This window comes from Aspergillus neoniger (assembly GCF_003184625.1).
Source record: "Aspergillus neoniger CBS 115656 unplaced genomic scaffold BO87scaffold_38, whole genome shotgun sequence".
NCBI lineage: Eukaryota > Fungi > Ascomycota > Eurotiomycetes > Eurotiales > Aspergillaceae > Aspergillus > Aspergillus neoniger.
The window spans coordinates 57,462-72,541 of NW_020291166.1; the positions used below are offsets into that span (position 1 = coordinate 57,462).

Here is a 15,080-nt window from a genome sequence, read left to right on the forward strand (position 1 = left end):
ATGGAGGGGCTCACCCTCTAAGACATCTTCTGGGGGAACGGAAGCAAGAATTAGTTCGGTCGCTCATAAGGAATTAAAAACCCCCAGTGTTGTGTCTGAATTTTGACTTTCTTTTCTTTTCTGCTCTGTTGTGATAGAGAGAAAGTTCAAGTTAGCGAGTGGATTTACTGAATAGTAGTATTCCAATTGGTAAATGCCGTTGTTCCTCTTTCCCCCCCCGCCATTCACTCACTAGTTCGTTCGCTCTTTCCTTCTTCTGTCTATCCTCCTCCTTCCCATTCACACCAATACAATACTTATCGTATTAGTTCCCTCAGCACGATGCAGGTACCATTGCTCCGTCTTCAGTGTGGTGAGTATTCATCCTATCGAGCTTTCTATCCGAGAGAAGAGAGAATAATCTCACTGATAGTCTATTTTCTTTATCCACAGGTGTCAACAGCTATGACTGGGGTAGGACATCCCCGCATCCTGGATTGTTCCGCCCGCTGCGTTTGCTGAAGCTGGTTTAGGCAAGATTGGCCATGAGTCGGCTGCCGCAAAGTATGCTGCCATCACTGCAGGCTCCAATTTCTCCATAGAAGCAGAGAAGCCCTACGCAGAGGTCCGCTCCCCCAATTTTCCATGTTCTCATGGCGGTAAACTGACCCGGTGACGTATAGTTGTGGATGGGCACCCATCCTTCCCTTCCCTCCAAAGATGTCGAAACCCAGCGAACACTCCTCGATATGGTCCAAGATAACCAGGCATTGATCTCCCAGGAAGTGAGCGAGCGATATGGAGGAAAACTGCCTTTCCTTTTCAAGGTCCTTTCTATTCAAAAGGCTCTCAGTATCCAAGCCCATCCGAATAAGAAACTGGCCGAAAAGCTTCATGCCCGGGACGCCCGAAACTATCCAGGTAACCCCTATAATTATCTCTGACGACAATCGCAACTCTAATCACCATTACATAGATGATAATCACAAACCCGAAATGACGATTGCGATCACCCCGTTTGAAGGACTGTGCGGCTTCCGACCGCTGGCCGAAATCGTTCACTTCCTTAACGCAGTCACTCCTCTCCGCGAGCTTGTCGGCACGCAAGCAGCGAATCAATTCGAGAGTGTTGTCAAGGGCTTCGAAGTCTCGCAAGATTTTGCCCAGATGGCGAAGAACAAGGACGCGCTACGTTCCTTATTCACATCGCTAATGAACTCATCATCGGAAAGCATTGAGGCAGCCACCCAAAAGCTGATCTCCGCGGCTCAGGATTCTCCTGATACATTTGCTACTTCTACCAGCACTCCAGAGACGAATCCGAGCAACCCTGCCGAATTGGCTGCCATCATCGCTCGGCTTAACGGGCAATTCCCTAACGACATTGGGCTATTCGTATTCTTCTTCCTGAATTTTGTTAAGCTGGCACCAGGCGAAGCCATGTTCTTGAAGGCTGACGACATCCATGCATACATCTCTGGAGATATTATTGAATGCATGGCGTCGTCTGACAACGTTGTGCGGGCGGGCTTCACTCCCAAGTTCAAGGATGTTGATACACTCACCGAAATGCTGACATACTCCTATGCGCCAATTGAGGAGCAAAAGCTGGAGCCGACCGATTATCCATATGCCGTCCTCAATGCCTCCGCCTACTCTAGTGGCTCATCGTCTGTTCTCTACGACCCTCCGATTGAAGAATTTAGTGTTGTCAAGACGGATCTAAAGAGGACTGGGGCCAAAGCAACCTTCGACGCACTGGTGGGCCCAAGCATCCTGATATGCACAGGTGGAACTGGGAAGATTACGGTTGGCCACAAGACTGAGGAAGTGAAGGAAGGCTATGTCTTCTTTGTGGGAGCCAACGCCGAGTGTATCGTCGAGAGTACGGGCAGTGGAGAGGAGAATGTGTTCACCACATACAAGGCATTCTGTGATCTGACGGGCAAGGAGGATATGGTGAACGGAAACTAGAATGTATCTATACCTAAGCCATAATGCATTATGGGGGAATATAACATAATTTGTGGATTAGAAGTTCCGAGCCGAGGTCATCTCTTCAGCTGCGGGGGGCTGGCTGAAGCACAGTGGAAGAGCTGTTCCATTCTGCCTATCAGTGCATATGCACTCCACCTGCCCCTTGCTCTGGACAGTCAATCAATTGCCGAATATGCTAGGTTTGTCTACCACTTTCAGCCGGACCACCTAGAAAGCGGGAGAATCGACCCTCAATACTTCAACCTTCCAAGTCCTCTCCACATCCTCTCCCCTCCCATACCACCTTCCCGCACCATGTCGTCCTGGAACCAACCTCTGACCATCTTGCAAAAGGTGCAGGAGGCATGGAACAGTCTGATTGTCATTAAGACCTTCCTTTCTGTCTCCGTTACAGCTGCCTTTCGAGGCAAGAATGGCGCCAAGCAGTACAACGTCCATGTGCTCAATGCCGTGACGCGCAAACTTTGTGTCACCTTCACCCCGAGACAATTGCAGTGCGTTTTAGTCCTCCCTACGACTGGGCACTGCCTGCTAACTGCCATCTTAGGCTCCGGGATATTCCCACCGAGGAAGCATACAGACAGTTCATGGCCAGCCGAGGCCTCCAGCCGCAGACTGTGCCTCTTAATCACGGCGCCAAAGGCCACTGGATTGGCAACAAAACCGCCAAAAATGTCCTCGTCTATTACAACGGTGAATGATTGGCGTCTTCTGTTTTCTCTCCTGAATCCAAAATTATTCTCCAATTGTACCCATACTAATCCAGCTACCTAGGAGGCGGATTCTTTCTCTTTCGTCGCCCACAACATTACCAGCTACTAGCACATATGCTCGACCGCCTGAACGAAGCTGGCCATGACAACCTTGCTATCTTCTTCCTCACCTACACTACTACGCCGCACGCCGTTTATCCGGTACAACTCCGCCAATCGGTCGAGGCTCTCCGTTACATCCTCACCGAGACAGGTCGTTCCCCAGCTAACATCTTCTTGGGTGGTGATTCCGCTGGTGGTAACTTCTCTCTCGCTGTGCTCTTGCATCTCACCCATCCACACCCAGAGATCGAGCCTCTAATGATCTCCCAGCCCTTGGCTGGTGTAATTGGCTGCGCGCCGTGGGTTAGTTATAAGTTGGACGGCCCTAGTGTCCATGAAAACGCATACAAGGATGCCCTCTCTAAAGAGATCCTCGACCGTTGGTCTGATCAGTACCTTTCGGGTAAAGAGGGTGATCCCTGGAGTGAACCAGCTAGAGCCCCCATGGATTGGTGGGAGGGAATACAAGCAAAAGATGTCTTGATGACCGCTGGAAGAGATGAGATTTTGCTCTCTTCTATTGATGAGTTTGTGGAGAGGTTCAAGGTTCGTTCATCAGTTCTCGTTCCCTTATTGGCTGTTTCCACGTTCCGTTTGCACCTGTCGCAGTTCCTGCTTCAATTCCTTCCCACATTCCAAGTTATAGTGCACAGCTGATACTTGATCGCTATAAACAGAAAGTCGTACCCAATACTGTTTACGTTGTGGGACAGGATGAAACCCATGACTCGGCTGTCTATGCTGCCGATGTAGTTGGCTACGATACTCAGCAGACTCAGGCGATCGTTAATTGGCTAGGTGCTCGACTATAAGATCGATTAGTAGTGTCAGTTGTCTGGTAGGTAGGTGATACACTATTACTTGTACGATAGGGATTGAAGTGTCCCATTGCTGGCCAGTCCCCTTCTCTTGCTTTTGGTCGCTTTCCCTGTGGTGTTTCAGGTAACATGTGTGTAGTCACTGGCTAGAATAGGCGACATAGCACCACACGATATAGACGTAATTAAATTATACCAGCCTGTAAATCTAATTCCCCACCTATATGACAATACACGGGAATAGAGCAAGTACAGACTAGACAGGTAAAGTAGGATAAGGAAGGAAGCATTCGCTGGACAATAACTAGATTACACATAGCTACGCCGTCGTATCAATTCATAATCGGAAACAATATCACGCCCAGGGAGCAAGAAGAGGGAGTACAAAATGGAGATCAAGAAACAAAAGCAATGCAAGTAGCAGAGAAGTAAACAACGGATATCCTAGATCAAGCCGACACTCTGGGAGCATATTTCGCAGCCGCGGTATCGAACAATTCACTCTTTGCTTGAAGATCGGAGAGCAGGGGATGCGTGGGGTTGATCTGTTCGAGGCGCCTATAGTAAGTGCAACGCATGAGTTAGCTACACATTCGTCCAAGGATCAACTACGAGGGGTATAGGGAATGAACGTACTGCTCCAACTCCTCCGAAGGCTTGCCAGCCAAGACGTTCAAAACAACAGAGTTGGCGATCAATTCCGCCTCGTCGGGGTACTGCTGCAGCGCCGCAGTCAAGGCGGCCTCGGCCTCAGGCAACCGACCGAGATGGAGTTCAGCCACGGCTTGACCGACGATAGAAAGGGGCGCGGAGGTGCTAGGAGCGGAAGCCAATTCCTCGTAGACGTAGAACGCAGCCTGGTATTTCTCGCCGCCCTAAAAGCCGAAGCACAAAGCAAATTAGTTTTCATCGCTCAACCTCAAACAACAAATATTAGAGCAAATAGCAGCATGCACTGCATCCGGGTAAACCACATACAACTCTCATTCCAACCCACGACTCAGCCAAGTTGACCAGAAGGGAATCCTGCGCCCAGCGCTTCGCAGCCTGAACCTCCTTCAAGGCGAGATCAGAGCGGTTCTGCTGAAGATGAATCTGAACGATCAAGGCCACACTAAATTATCGTCCATTAGCTTTCCCGACTTCCAGTCATCATCATCCAGACAAGTGCACACGTCGGGGCTGAAGGCCGAAACTCACGCCTCGAGGTTCCCCTGATGCTTGGTCAACAAAGCCAACGCATCCTCACTTTGTCCCTGAGCCTGCAGCAACGTGCCGCACAGAACCTGTACAGTAGCATTGTCGGGGTAATTCTCTGCGAGGTCCTGAGTCAGCTTCAATGCCGATTCAGCATCTCCGGTCGACTGCTGGGCCAGCGCTTTCACGGCCGCAAGATCGGGGGTTTCTTCCTCGCCTTCGACATCGGCGAGAACTTCGTCTGTTTGGCCTAGGGCGATCTTGGCGCGAAGCTGGAGGACACGGGCGGGGAGTTGGTTCTCGGGGGATAGAGCGGAGGTGTCGAATTCGATTACGGCTTGGTATTGGCCTTGGTGGAAGGCATTGTGAATGTTGATCAGCTCTGTTATGGGGGGAATATGAGGCATGTTAGTTAGTGCTTGAGGTCATGGGGGGAGATTGTGTATTTGTGATCGCTCAATGGACAAAACGTACCACCCTCAGCAGAGAAAGGATCCATTGCGGCGGTTAAAAGGAGAAATTGAGGAGGATTGAATTAAAGAGTAATGAATGGTTTGGGGGAGTATAGTTAGGCTTGGGATGGCCATCCGCGGAGGCGGAAGTCGTCACGTTGCCTTTACCGCGGGCGGTGGGAGGCGGGTGGCCCACATTGGGGCAGGTTGGCCGGTGATGAAGGATATCTATACGGCATGACTGGCATTCAGAGATCATATCAGCCCTGAAGCCATGACGCCTCTACTGTTAAAGGCAATGAATCTTATGCATACTAACTACGAGAAGGAATAGTTGGAGAAAATATAAGCCAAGCTTGGGTAAAGGCCCGGAATTGAAGCAAAAGCGTCCCAGCCGCGATTTCATATTAACACACAGAAGTACAAGATGTAAACAACAGACCTGTCATGGGCTAGGATCTCTTCCGGATACTCTAGCGACAGTGGACCAAACCATGATAACCAGCTTCCTCAAGAGGCCTCAAACCTCGCTTCATAATGCATTGATCCCCCGCCAGTGATGCCGAATGATGCAACCGTTTCCTCGGTGACTCCCTCTTCCCTGAGTATGCGACCCCGATGCAACGACAATTGATATCTGAAATGACACATCGGATCCAAAGAAAACCCCCGAGACAGATGCTGAGTAAAATGGACATGCAAGCAAAACAGTAGTGAGAATGGAAAACGGGTCTGCAATGATAATCACACAGCCATGCAACGCATAAAAGCAACACAAAAACGTCCAAATTAAAAGGGTATCGCGGATAAATCAAGGCACTCCAGTGCCAACACAGACATACAGACGCACACACACAAGAGCTAGAACACTAGTAAATAATACCATGAACTCGCCTTCTCGGGACTTCGGAATCGTCCATGCGTCGCCCCAGATAGATAACAAAAGGTAAAATTCGAAGATGTGAGGTCATGCTTTCCATGTGAGCCCGCCTGTGGCTTCCGTTTTGCGACCTTGATGCGCCTCAGGCTCCCATAAGACATCAGGAGAGGATAAAAAAGAAAATGCAAAAAGATGCAGCCAAAGCTGACAGAACGCCAATCCCATACTTGCACATGAATGGAAACAAAATATCACAGCGTGATAGCGAAAGGAGATGTAGATGAACCCAAAGGGTATAGGGAAGAGTAGAAGGAGTGAAAATGACTTCACACTATGCTTAAGTCTCCTTGGATGGGTGCTAAGGAGGCAGCGAAGACGTAGATGCCGCTGACACTGTCGGCGTCAAAGTCGGGGATGTAGGAGAATGGTTGTCCTCTGAGCTGATCGGGATCTCACTACCCTTATCGGAGAAAGCCTCCTTCTCCCGTTCAGTGGATGACGAGCGCTTGAACACGGTTTGACCGATTTGACGGAGAATACCCAATCGCTCAGCACGGAGTTCCTCGGTATCGGGTCGTTCAATGGAGGCGGGAGTGATACCATCTTTGGTAATCTTGCAAAACAGGGTTGAGAAGAGATATTGGTCGCCGCCTGCATCATACAAAGGCAGATAGCGGTAGCCTTGAGAAAGGCTGGTGAGTTTGGCAGTAAAGGTAGCCAACTGAAGACTGCTGTTGTTTCCTGCACTGCGGCCATCCAGCGAGCTCCAGACCGTCCAGCGGACAAACACGAGGTCCGGATACTTCGTTTCCAGCGCAAACTTGAAGCAATCATTGAAGATGGGGCTATACCCATTGCTCTGCTCGATTTTTGTGCGCCGACGGTGCGGATAGCCAATACCTGACACGCCACTCCGCGCCGAAGCGTTTAGACCACCTTCCCCAATGACAAAACTCTGGCCTCGATCATCGGCACTGAATATCTCAACCTCTACGTACGGATTGATATTATCGTCCGGTCCAAGGCTGCGAGGCCGCGGTAGTTGCTGGGCAGAGATGACTTCGATAGTAAAGTTGACGCGTTTCCGCCCCGTGCTCTTCCATTTATCTTCGCCAGGAGTCACTGTGCGAAGAGATTCGGGCTTGAGTACGTAGCCTGTGCGATCAGTTCCGGCGGCAAACATGGCTTGATTCAACTGCATTCCAACATCGTAGGTTTGCCAGTTCAAAGCGGCCATCTGCACTCCGCGACGCCAGAATTTGAGGGGATCGAAGTTAGAGGACCTCAGACGGAAGCCAGACGGATAGACCCTCGTCAAATACTTTCGGTTGTGCTTCTCGAAGACCGCTTTGCTATCTGAATCACGGCAGATACTCTCGAAGGAACGCTCTGCGAACGAATACACATGATTATACCGCTGGCTTTCCGCGGACGTGAAGCTATGCCATTTGTAGCCCCGAGTATATACTCCCAAGTCCGATAAGGGCTTGGTGATCTTGCTCTTCTGGCGTCGTTTCCGTTCCCTTTTCATGGACGTCAATGCGCCATCACTGTCTTCCGTGGCGCTGCTTAAGCTGGTGGTCGTGAATGATCGTCTGTCTTGGGAAAGGAAAGTATCGACACTATCCTGGCCAGCCGTGGAAGACCCAGCAAGAGGAACAAGGTTGGAAATTGGAGGGTACTCGGGCACCGTCGGTTGCATAAAGGGGGAGCTTGAGCTGCGCTTTCGACCGACACTAATCAACGAACCCGACGATTCTTGTCGCATACCACCCTCTGTTTCATCGCAAGTTTTGACTTTCACAAGGATGCGACGCTTCAATTCCTCGGGCGATGGAAGGACGAAGGTGTTTGTAAGAAGTGGCTCCAAGACTAGTTGGTCTTTAAAGGTCTCCTTCATGATTTTCACCATGGCTAGTTGTTGCTCGGGATTGCAGTGAACTTCGAGAGAGAGGATAAGGGGGAAGTCTGTGCTGATGAATGCGTATCGGTTGATGACAGTAATGCAATCGGCGAACAGGACGCTGGTGGTCATGGTCCTTCCGTGAGAGACAATGGGTCGGCCATCAGCTCCGTCCCAGCAGTCGATTTCCACACAACGACACCCTTGGGACAGAGCGCTGATGTATGCCTCAGTGCTGGATGCACCAGCAACCTGGCGACCCAGGAGATACGTATTGTGAGAGCTGGAGATGAAGTATTCGTTTAATGGGCGATCAAACCTGGACTGGGGGGCGCGGGAGGCGTAGACCCCATTCCAGGAAGAAGATAGAAACGAGGTGAAGGCATCGAGGCCCAGACGCGGAACCACAGTAGGCCTTCCGTCCGAGTGCTCTGGAAGACTGGGTGCACGGGGTCTCGATTTGCGCACAAGCCGATCAAAGATAGATATCCAGTAGCTTCGGTCAGACTCGACATCTTCATTCTGCACATCACGAAGAAATGCCAGGAATTCTTCCAAAGTAAAGCCTTCAAAACTGACAGCGCGCTCTTTGAAGATAGCTTTGACATCTTTCCGCTCCTTCAAACGAGCAACAAAGTCACTGAACTCGGAAAAAAATAACTTGCCCTTGTTGTTATTGTCCGCCTTGGAGAATTGAGCACGGAGCATATTTCTGGAGCAGTTGATGTGCAAGCTGCGGCATACACTCTCAACCGCCTCAAAATCCAGGCTCTCGAGTTCGTCGGGCTTTAGACCCTTTGGATATAGTCTGGACATCTCACGCTGCCAATGGGCTTTCAAGACCGCTTCGCTCTGGCCAGAACCAGCTAGGCCAGCCATAAGACCAATTCTATAGCGTGAAATGTGTTCGAGGGTTGTCGTAAAGAGTTCAAAGGTATAATCACTAGGCGCAATCAGGTGCAGAGTCTTGACAGCCCGTCCCTTCAATCGTTCTGCATCGGCGATGACAATGGTGAACCATTTGCTTTCCAAATCCTGTGAAACCTGATGTTCCTCACGATAATTGCGAGCATCGACACCCACTCGGACCTCCTTGATGTCATCTATATAAAACCGTTTCGTCGGGTTCGAAAGATCCCAGTAAACTTTCCCAGCGTCGATGTCGAAAAAGAAGCGCACTTGCTTCCGTCGTTTCTTGGTGACTTTTGTGAGGACTGTGCCACGCTGAATCACCGCATCAAGCTTCGGTGCAACTGCACTAACGATGCGAGTAGGAGGAATGAAACTCTCATTCTGCAAGCTAGAAGCCTCGGAGCCACACCAGACCCCAAGAGAGTCCAGAGCATCGTTGCTGTCTTCTTCATTACTGGACTCAAGCGCACTTTCCCAGCTATTTTGTCCAGTTTTGCTGTCACTCCGTCTGCGCATGATAACGGGACCGGAGCTACGGTCCCGCTTATCATTCTGCGTCGCGGATTGCCGCCTCCGAGTGAGCTTGTTGGCTGCCCCTCGAGAGATTCTGCGCATCAATCCTGGGCTTTTGTTTGTCGTTTGGGTTGCCGCATCTCCCGAGCCGGAAGCACTAGCATTCCCAGGAACAGCCATAATTGAATCTCCAAGCTCTAGATGCGCTGGGGGGATCAGAGGGAATGAGGGTATTCGACCACGGAGCGCGTCAGTAGCTGATTGCAGAGGGGTGCCTGAAGGGCTCGAAGCATTTGAGAAGGTATGCGAAGGACGTAAAGCGTTAGGTGTGTATGAGTATATGGAGGCACAGGGCGGAGCGGAGGAGGGATTGGGGGCGGGGGGAACAGATGTGTTGACATTATGTAGTTTTGGAGGTTTCGGGAGTGAGCCAGTGACTTTTAAACTTGCTTGGGTGTCGCCATTTATGGTTGAAGGCGACGAAGCGGCGGCGTAAGCCATTGCGGATACCTGCCAGACGTAGCACCCGGCTGCAAAACGTGAGACTGTAGACCTGTCGTGAACCGTGCCAAAGCTGGAGTCACCTGGACTCTTCAGGGGACGAATGAACAGCGACGTGCAGTAACTAGGCGGCTGTGTTGACCCTGATATGGTGGCCTATAGCAGGAATGCAATACGAGCCAAAAAGGGGATCGTGTCTGGCTGAGCGATGCAAAAGCCACTTGCTTAGCGGGATTGCTCTGTCTTTGATATCTGCATCTTGGCCTGCCTCTGATGCAATGCGGAGAGCCCTGCCGGAGAGCGCTCGCGAGAGTACGGGATCCGGGTTCCTGATAACAATTGAGACAGACACTGGCTTTGTGTAACAATGGCACAGCGCGGGTGGGGGGGAAGGCTCTTTGATCGCTTGTCTTGTCGTCAACCCAAGTAAAGCCAAAAGTGATAAATGACTTGGCGCCCTCAGCCTTGGTCTCCAATTATTTTTTTTCCCGGAACTGATTTTCGTCAGGTTTTCCTGATATGATCTGATTTGCCCGCGTTGTATCCTATTCTGGTGCCCTAATTTTACCCCTCCTCAGTTGGCGGATCTCCTAGTACGCGGGGAAAGCTGTCCCTCTGCAGCAAATATGCGAGGACGTGTGGAGCTCGAACCAATTGGCCGTGGTTGGTGCCGGCGGTTGAGGTTCTTTTCCGGTGCGAGGCAGGAGGACCGAGGGACGCTCCAAGGCGAGTATTGAAAGGTAATGGGAACAGAAATTGGTGAGCGAAATAATGCAAGTCAATAGCCGTGTGCGCCGCGCATGTGCTTAGCTGTCAGCAGAGCCCCTCCGAACGTAGCTTCTACAGACGCCAAAAGGTGTGTATGTGTGTGCGTGGCTGTAAAGGTAAAAAAAAAATTATTGTTGGAATTGAGCAGGGAAATTCGGCTTCGCGTCGATTGGCGTCACTCGCCGGCCGGAGACTAGAGGAAAGCTGCGCAAGAAGGGAAAATCGGCGACGAGGATCGGGAGAGGAAATGCAGGATTGCCTGCCAACGCAGTGATGCAGGTGGTCCAAAGGGGAAGGGTGATAATTTGAGCAATCGGAGATTGGACCGACAAGAGTAATCGTGAGGGTCGCGATTGTCTAGTGTGGTCCGATATGTAGCTTTTCCAGTTTGCTGCACGGTTACGTGGAGTGTAGTAGAGGACCTGCAGCGAAAGGCGCCAGGATGTGTGAGTAAGAGAGTTGATCATGCGACGGAGGAAACAGTGCCAGCGTTATCCTTCGCCCGAGAGAGAAATTGGGATCTCCACTTGCGGAAGTCGAGGGAGCGAAGATGTCTGGAGTAAAGAGTGTCAACAAAATGCTGGGGAGAGGGGGGAAGTCTTGGTGTTCGCCCTCTTAAGAGTCTCCCATCCAGGCGAATGCGGTGTCGTACAGCCAGACAAGGGAGAAGTTCGGAGGGAAGGATTTTGGAAGTCGATTTCGAAGAAACCGATGGATGTTTCAATTGAAAGAAAGCTGGAGTGGGTACTTACTGACGTACTCCGTACCTGTGGTTTGGTAAGGTACGTATTTGCGTATTGTCAACTGGGAAAATTTCTGGTTACGAAACTCCCACGCGTCTGCCCCTCGTCATGTAATCAGGTTAGAACCGTTTCCCACCCCACGTCAGACCAAGCCCAAAGATGGTAATCGGTATTCGGATACGGAGCAGTAGGGAACACTCTTCTAGCCTACCTGCGGGACCCGCACCGCAAAAGTAATCTGGGAAGCCAAGTCCTGAATGTCTTAGGAAGGTCTGAAAAAAACGCGGGCACCAATTCTCTGGTACCAATGAAAAAGCTCAGGTAATGATGATATAAGATTAGGATAATGATGATGGTGGTGGACGGCAGTGATGATAACAGAGGCGTTTTTTTTTTTTGTTGCGTTCTTGATATGCGTCTAGGCCCCTGTGAAAACTGCGCAATGTCTTCTCCAGGGAAAAGTAAAGAATTCTCTGTCAAGCAGACCCAGGAGTACTACTTAGTGATAACAGCAATGAAGTAGCCAAAAGGAAGAAATTCCAAGTCCTATATACTGTTGGCTAAGGACCAGGAAAGGGATAGAAAGTATTATTAACCTTTAGTTCGGGTATGCCAATAAGGTAGTCTAATCAAACTGGGCCGTCATTGCTGGGCACCTGCTCCAAGATCAAAGTCAGTTAACGGGTGAGCTGTCCAGGAAGCATAGCAACGGCAGCCCAAGCGATTATGAGACTAGCCGCGATCATGAGATCCTATGAGGCTCCTCCAATCTACCCTCTGTCCTTCCTTCCGTCCTTCTACGAAGACTGATTGGCAGTCAGAGAATCATTGGGAAATACAGTAGCTGCTAACCTTTCTTTTCCCATTTTTTCCATTTCCTTTCTTTTTCCAACTTATTTCAATAGTGCCCTTTTCTGTTTTCCTTTCCCTTTCCGGTTCTCCCAACGTTCGACCTCCCTACATTATCTATCCACGTCCTTTATTATCTGGGCAGCATAGCATCTAAGTCGGTAGATTTGTTACGGAGGACTCCATATAGTATTTGAACACGAGGATTTTGCTCTTCATCCACAATTGGTAAGATGCCCAGAAGCTGTTCGCTCCACTTCCTACAGTAAATCCTACTCCTGGAGATCTGTAGTAGGCAGTGGCACAGTGAACGGACATGATCTATTGGATGATCATCTCCTTGTCGATGATGGTATCACTGTCAATCGTGGGGGAGCAGAGAAGCTGATAGGTATGTTGTTTCACCTTTTTCGGGAGGGGGGCGGATTGGGGGGAAATGGTTAGTTAGACAAGGCAGAAAAGGGAAGAAAAAGGGGAAGGCGAACAGAGAACATCAGTTGCTATGGAAGGTTGGTGGATACAATCAATCCCCTCCTCAATTTCACCCCCCATAGCTAACAGTACGTAGTTGTAACGAGCTCTTTCTCAAGGCAAGAAGGTTAGCTTCCCCACGGATAATCCGTCCTGCATACACGGATACTCGGTACGGAGTACGGAGTTATCCACGTATCTGCCATCACTACGCGGGAGCAGGAGAATCCGAAGCATGCCTGACTGTCGATCCGCAAACACTATTACCGTGTTATCACCATTATTGATGTTACAGATCCTTCTTGAGGCACCGGCACGGCGGTCCCTGGGGAGATATGTGGATCTTGGATTCCCGCCCGCTGGGGTCTCCCTTCGTTTCCCGTTTCTGGGTTTTGATGCCAACCTGCCTTATCCCTGTCGCCCGACTTTTCTCCAAAAAGCCAAAGAATACGACTGGACTATTGTAGAGACTGCATGCAGTAGCAAGGCCCCCTTCCCCAGGACGCTAGTTGCATGTACGACCGTGAAAAAGGATTGGGCTCTTCCGACAATCGGGGGATTGTCACCTGATGCATTCCGACTAGGGATGTGCAGACCGCCTAAAACTTAAATACTATTTTTTGCTGGCAATAGTTGTCCCTGTCCCGTTTCGTCATAGTGCCCTTTAATTTCCCATGAGATGCAATCATGTTTCTTTCCCTCTTAAGTGTCGCCAGGGAAGGGGGAGGGTGGGTAAAATTGGGAGAAAAGGAAAAGAAAAACAAAATTACGGAGAAAAGGAAGATAAGGGAGTTGTGCAAAATAATTGCTGGTGCCGCTTTATCCTTACTCGACATTACTGTGGAGCTTGCGAGTGGTTCACTCGCATTTCTAGGTTCGTAGTTGGTACAAGAATGCGAGCGCAAGTGAGAGAGGGGTGAGGGGCGGTAATCTGTCGGTAAATTAATCAAACAACAAGAGATTTTCGATTGAGTCATCCCAACCCTGTCTTCATCTCAACGCGGGGGAGAAACGCGGCTAGTACCGTCGTAGTAATATTACACGCGTGTTTGCAAAGCTGAGGCTGAGGAAAAGAGTGGCAGTGAAACCAGTCGGGGCGGTGCGGAAAGGGGGAAGGGGCCGGAAAGTGGAAACGCAGCACAGGATGAATGAACTTGCCCAGAAACTGCCAGTCCTCCATCCCACGGTAAGAGATTGGAAGGTATCCATGATGCTTCCATGTAACCTGACAGGGATACGAATCGACACAAAATGAATCACGTATTTCTCATTCTTTACGGTCTGCCCCATACTCATGAATGCTTGCAAGCCCGTGGTGCATGTAGTATTTTGGGCAAAACTCTTCAGCACATTCGCCCCAAGCTATCTAAAAGTCATTGGCCATTGGTAGCGCGCCCATGCACCACCCAGAGCAATGCTTGGAGTTCCTCATGGCAAACGCCGCTTTTGGACTACGACACCTTGATACCCAAGGTAGTACCAAGGCGGCAACAGCAGGAGGATGAAGAAGCGGTCAAAGAGCCTCTCCAACTCTTTCGTCGCGGATAGAAGCAACAAAGACGATAGGCAGCTTATGGTGAAGGCCGTGAAGGGGGGTAATAATATCACGGGTTCATCCAAACAGAATTCACCCAATGTGGATCTTACTTTCGAATCCATTTCTTCTCTCTCCAGTATCTGCCCTATGACACCATAGATCTGGTTTTTCCGTGGCTCCAGCTCCGGTCGCTCCAATTTCAATGACTTAGGCGAAGTAGTAGACTCTTAATAGACACTAGCAGATCAAACTACAGGCACTATGTACCACCTACCTACCAAGGTATTGACCGGACGCTGCATGGCTGCCCCTACATGTTAATGGACTGCTTATTATTCTTGGTCAGGATAATCGGTGGTGATGAAACTGCCAATTACGCAGTAGCCCGTTTGCTCATTCTTGATGGAAGGCAACCGTGAATAGTAAGCTGCGGGGCGTTTTCCCAACCCCGCACAAAGCTGAGCCATTTTGCTGAGTTGGCGATGCTGCTATCGTCGTCCTATCAACTAACCATCTGCCAATTCAGGTTTCTTACACTCCTTCTTTCTTTGGCCCTGCCACTGAATGGTGGACTCGCGTTCTGACCACCGCGTCTTGAATCTAAAAAAGCATTTCTCCGCTCGTCTCAGAACATTCCGGATTGGCCACAAAGGATCATTTGCATGTCATCAGTAGAGCCGTTATACGGCCGACTAGATGCAAGCAAGTGGCATTGTCATATATTCTAGGGATGCACATCTGCCA

The 15,080-nt window shown here is 50.1% G+C and overlaps 6 protein-coding genes across 6 annotated transcripts; 3 read left to right on the plus strand and 3 right to left on the minus strand.

Annotated features, from left to right (window-relative positions):
* Positions 1–113: 113 nt before the first annotated feature.
* pmi1 (mannose-6-phosphate isomerase pmi1) lies at positions 114–2,053 on the plus strand. Its single transcript, XM_025624183.1, has 6 exons — positions 114–234; positions 309–352; positions 433–453; positions 513–604; positions 663–900; positions 956–2,053. The coding sequence occupies exons 2-6, from the start codon at positions 322–324 to the stop codon at positions 1,951–1,953; spliced, it is 1,380 nt and encodes a 459-aa protein (XP_025475747.1). The 5' UTR covers positions 114–234; positions 309–321; the 3' UTR covers positions 1,954–2,053.
* Positions 2,054–2,142: 89 nt separating this feature from the next.
* On the plus strand, positions 2,143–3,801 carry BO87DRAFT_379918 (putative 6-hexanolactone hydrolase). The gene is made up of 4 exons (XM_025624184.1): positions 2,143–2,471; positions 2,525–2,670; positions 2,752–3,338; positions 3,470–3,801. Exons 1-4 carry the CDS (start codon positions 2,272–2,274, stop codon positions 3,602–3,604), a joined length of 1,068 nt encoding a protein of 355 aa, XP_025475748.1. The 5' UTR covers positions 2,143–2,271; the 3' UTR covers positions 3,605–3,801.
* A 20-nt stretch (positions 3,802–3,821) lies between these two features.
* BO87DRAFT_379920 (putative Coatomer subunit epsilon) lies at positions 3,822–5,370 on the minus strand. Its single transcript, XM_025624185.1, has 5 exons — positions 5,282–5,370; positions 4,811–5,189; positions 4,589–4,724; positions 4,247–4,485; positions 3,822–4,168 (listed from the first exon to the last, which is right to left on the minus strand). Exons 1-5 carry the CDS (start codon positions 5,304–5,306, stop codon positions 4,060–4,062), a joined length of 888 nt encoding a protein of 295 aa, XP_025475749.1. The 5' UTR covers positions 5,307–5,370; the 3' UTR covers positions 3,822–4,059.
* A 233-nt stretch (positions 5,371–5,603) lies between these two features.
* Positions 5,604–6,038, minus strand: BO87DRAFT_156726 (uncharacterized protein). Its single transcript, XM_025618219.1, has one exon. The coding sequence runs from the start codon at positions 5,955–5,957 to the stop codon at positions 5,733–5,735; it is 225 nt and encodes a 74-aa protein (XP_025475750.1). The 5' UTR covers positions 5,958–6,038; the 3' UTR covers positions 5,604–5,732.
* A 360-nt stretch (positions 6,039–6,398) lies between these two features.
* BO87DRAFT_156724 (putative 1-phosphatidylinositol-4,5-bisphosphate phosphodiesterase Plc1) lies at positions 6,399–10,368 on the minus strand. Its single transcript, XM_025618218.1, has one exon. It carries the CDS (start codon positions 9,966–9,968, stop codon positions 6,498–6,500), a length of 3,471 nt encoding a protein of 1,156 aa, XP_025475751.1. The 5' UTR covers positions 9,969–10,368; the 3' UTR covers positions 6,399–6,497.
* A 2,193-nt stretch (positions 10,369–12,561) lies between these two features.
* Positions 12,562–14,934, plus strand: BO87DRAFT_400519 (uncharacterized protein; the record flags this gene model as incomplete). The annotated part of the gene is made up of 8 exons (XM_025625529.1): positions 12,562–12,593; positions 12,628–12,688; positions 12,919–13,067; positions 13,107–13,188; positions 13,592–13,673; positions 13,962–14,019; positions 14,173–14,336; positions 14,813–14,934. The coding sequence occupies 8 exons, from the start codon at positions 12,562–12,564 to the stop codon at positions 14,932–14,934; spliced, it is 750 nt and encodes a 249-aa protein (XP_025475752.1).
* Positions 14,935–15,080: the final 146 nt, after the last annotated feature.

Coding starts and splice junctions, on each gene's coding strand:
- BO87DRAFT_156726 (XM_025618219.1), bottom strand. CDS start 5,957: ATGTCCATTTTACTCAGCATCTGTCTCGGGGGTTTTCTTTGGATCCGA.
- BO87DRAFT_379920 (XM_025624185.1), bottom strand. CDS start 5,306: ATGGATCCTTTCTCTGCTGAGGGTG. Junction 4,725..4,810: donor CATCAGGGGAACCTCGAGGC/GTGAGTTTCGGC, acceptor ACGATAATTTAG/TGTGGCCTTGATCGTTCAGA. Junction 4,169..4,246: donor CCTTCGGAGGAGTTGGAGCA/GTACGTTCATTC, acceptor CACTTACTATAG/GCGCCTCGAACAGATCAACC.
- pmi1 (XM_025624183.1), top strand. CDS start 322: ATGCAGGTACCATTGCTCCGTCTTCAGTGTG. Junction 353..432: donor ATTGCTCCGTCTTCAGTGTG/GTGAGTATTCAT, acceptor CTTTATCCACAG/GTGTCAACAGCTATGACTGG. Junction 605..662: donor CAGAGAAGCCCTACGCAGAG/GTCCGCTCCCCC, acceptor GGTGACGTATAG/TTGTGGATGGGCACCCATCC.
- BO87DRAFT_156724 (XM_025618218.1), bottom strand. CDS start 9,968: ATGGCTTACGCCGCCGCTTCGTCGCCTTCAACCATAAATGGCGACACC.
- BO87DRAFT_379918 (XM_025624184.1), top strand. CDS start 2,272: ATGTCGTCCTGGAACCAACCTCTGACCATCTTGCAAAAGGTGCAGGAG. Junction 2,472..2,524: donor TTCACCCCGAGACAATTGCA/GTGCGTTTTAGT, acceptor CTGCCATCTTAG/GCTCCGGGATATTCCCACCG. Junction 3,339..3,469: donor AGTTTGTGGAGAGGTTCAAG/GTTCGTTCATCA, acceptor CGCTATAAACAG/AAAGTCGTACCCAATACTGT.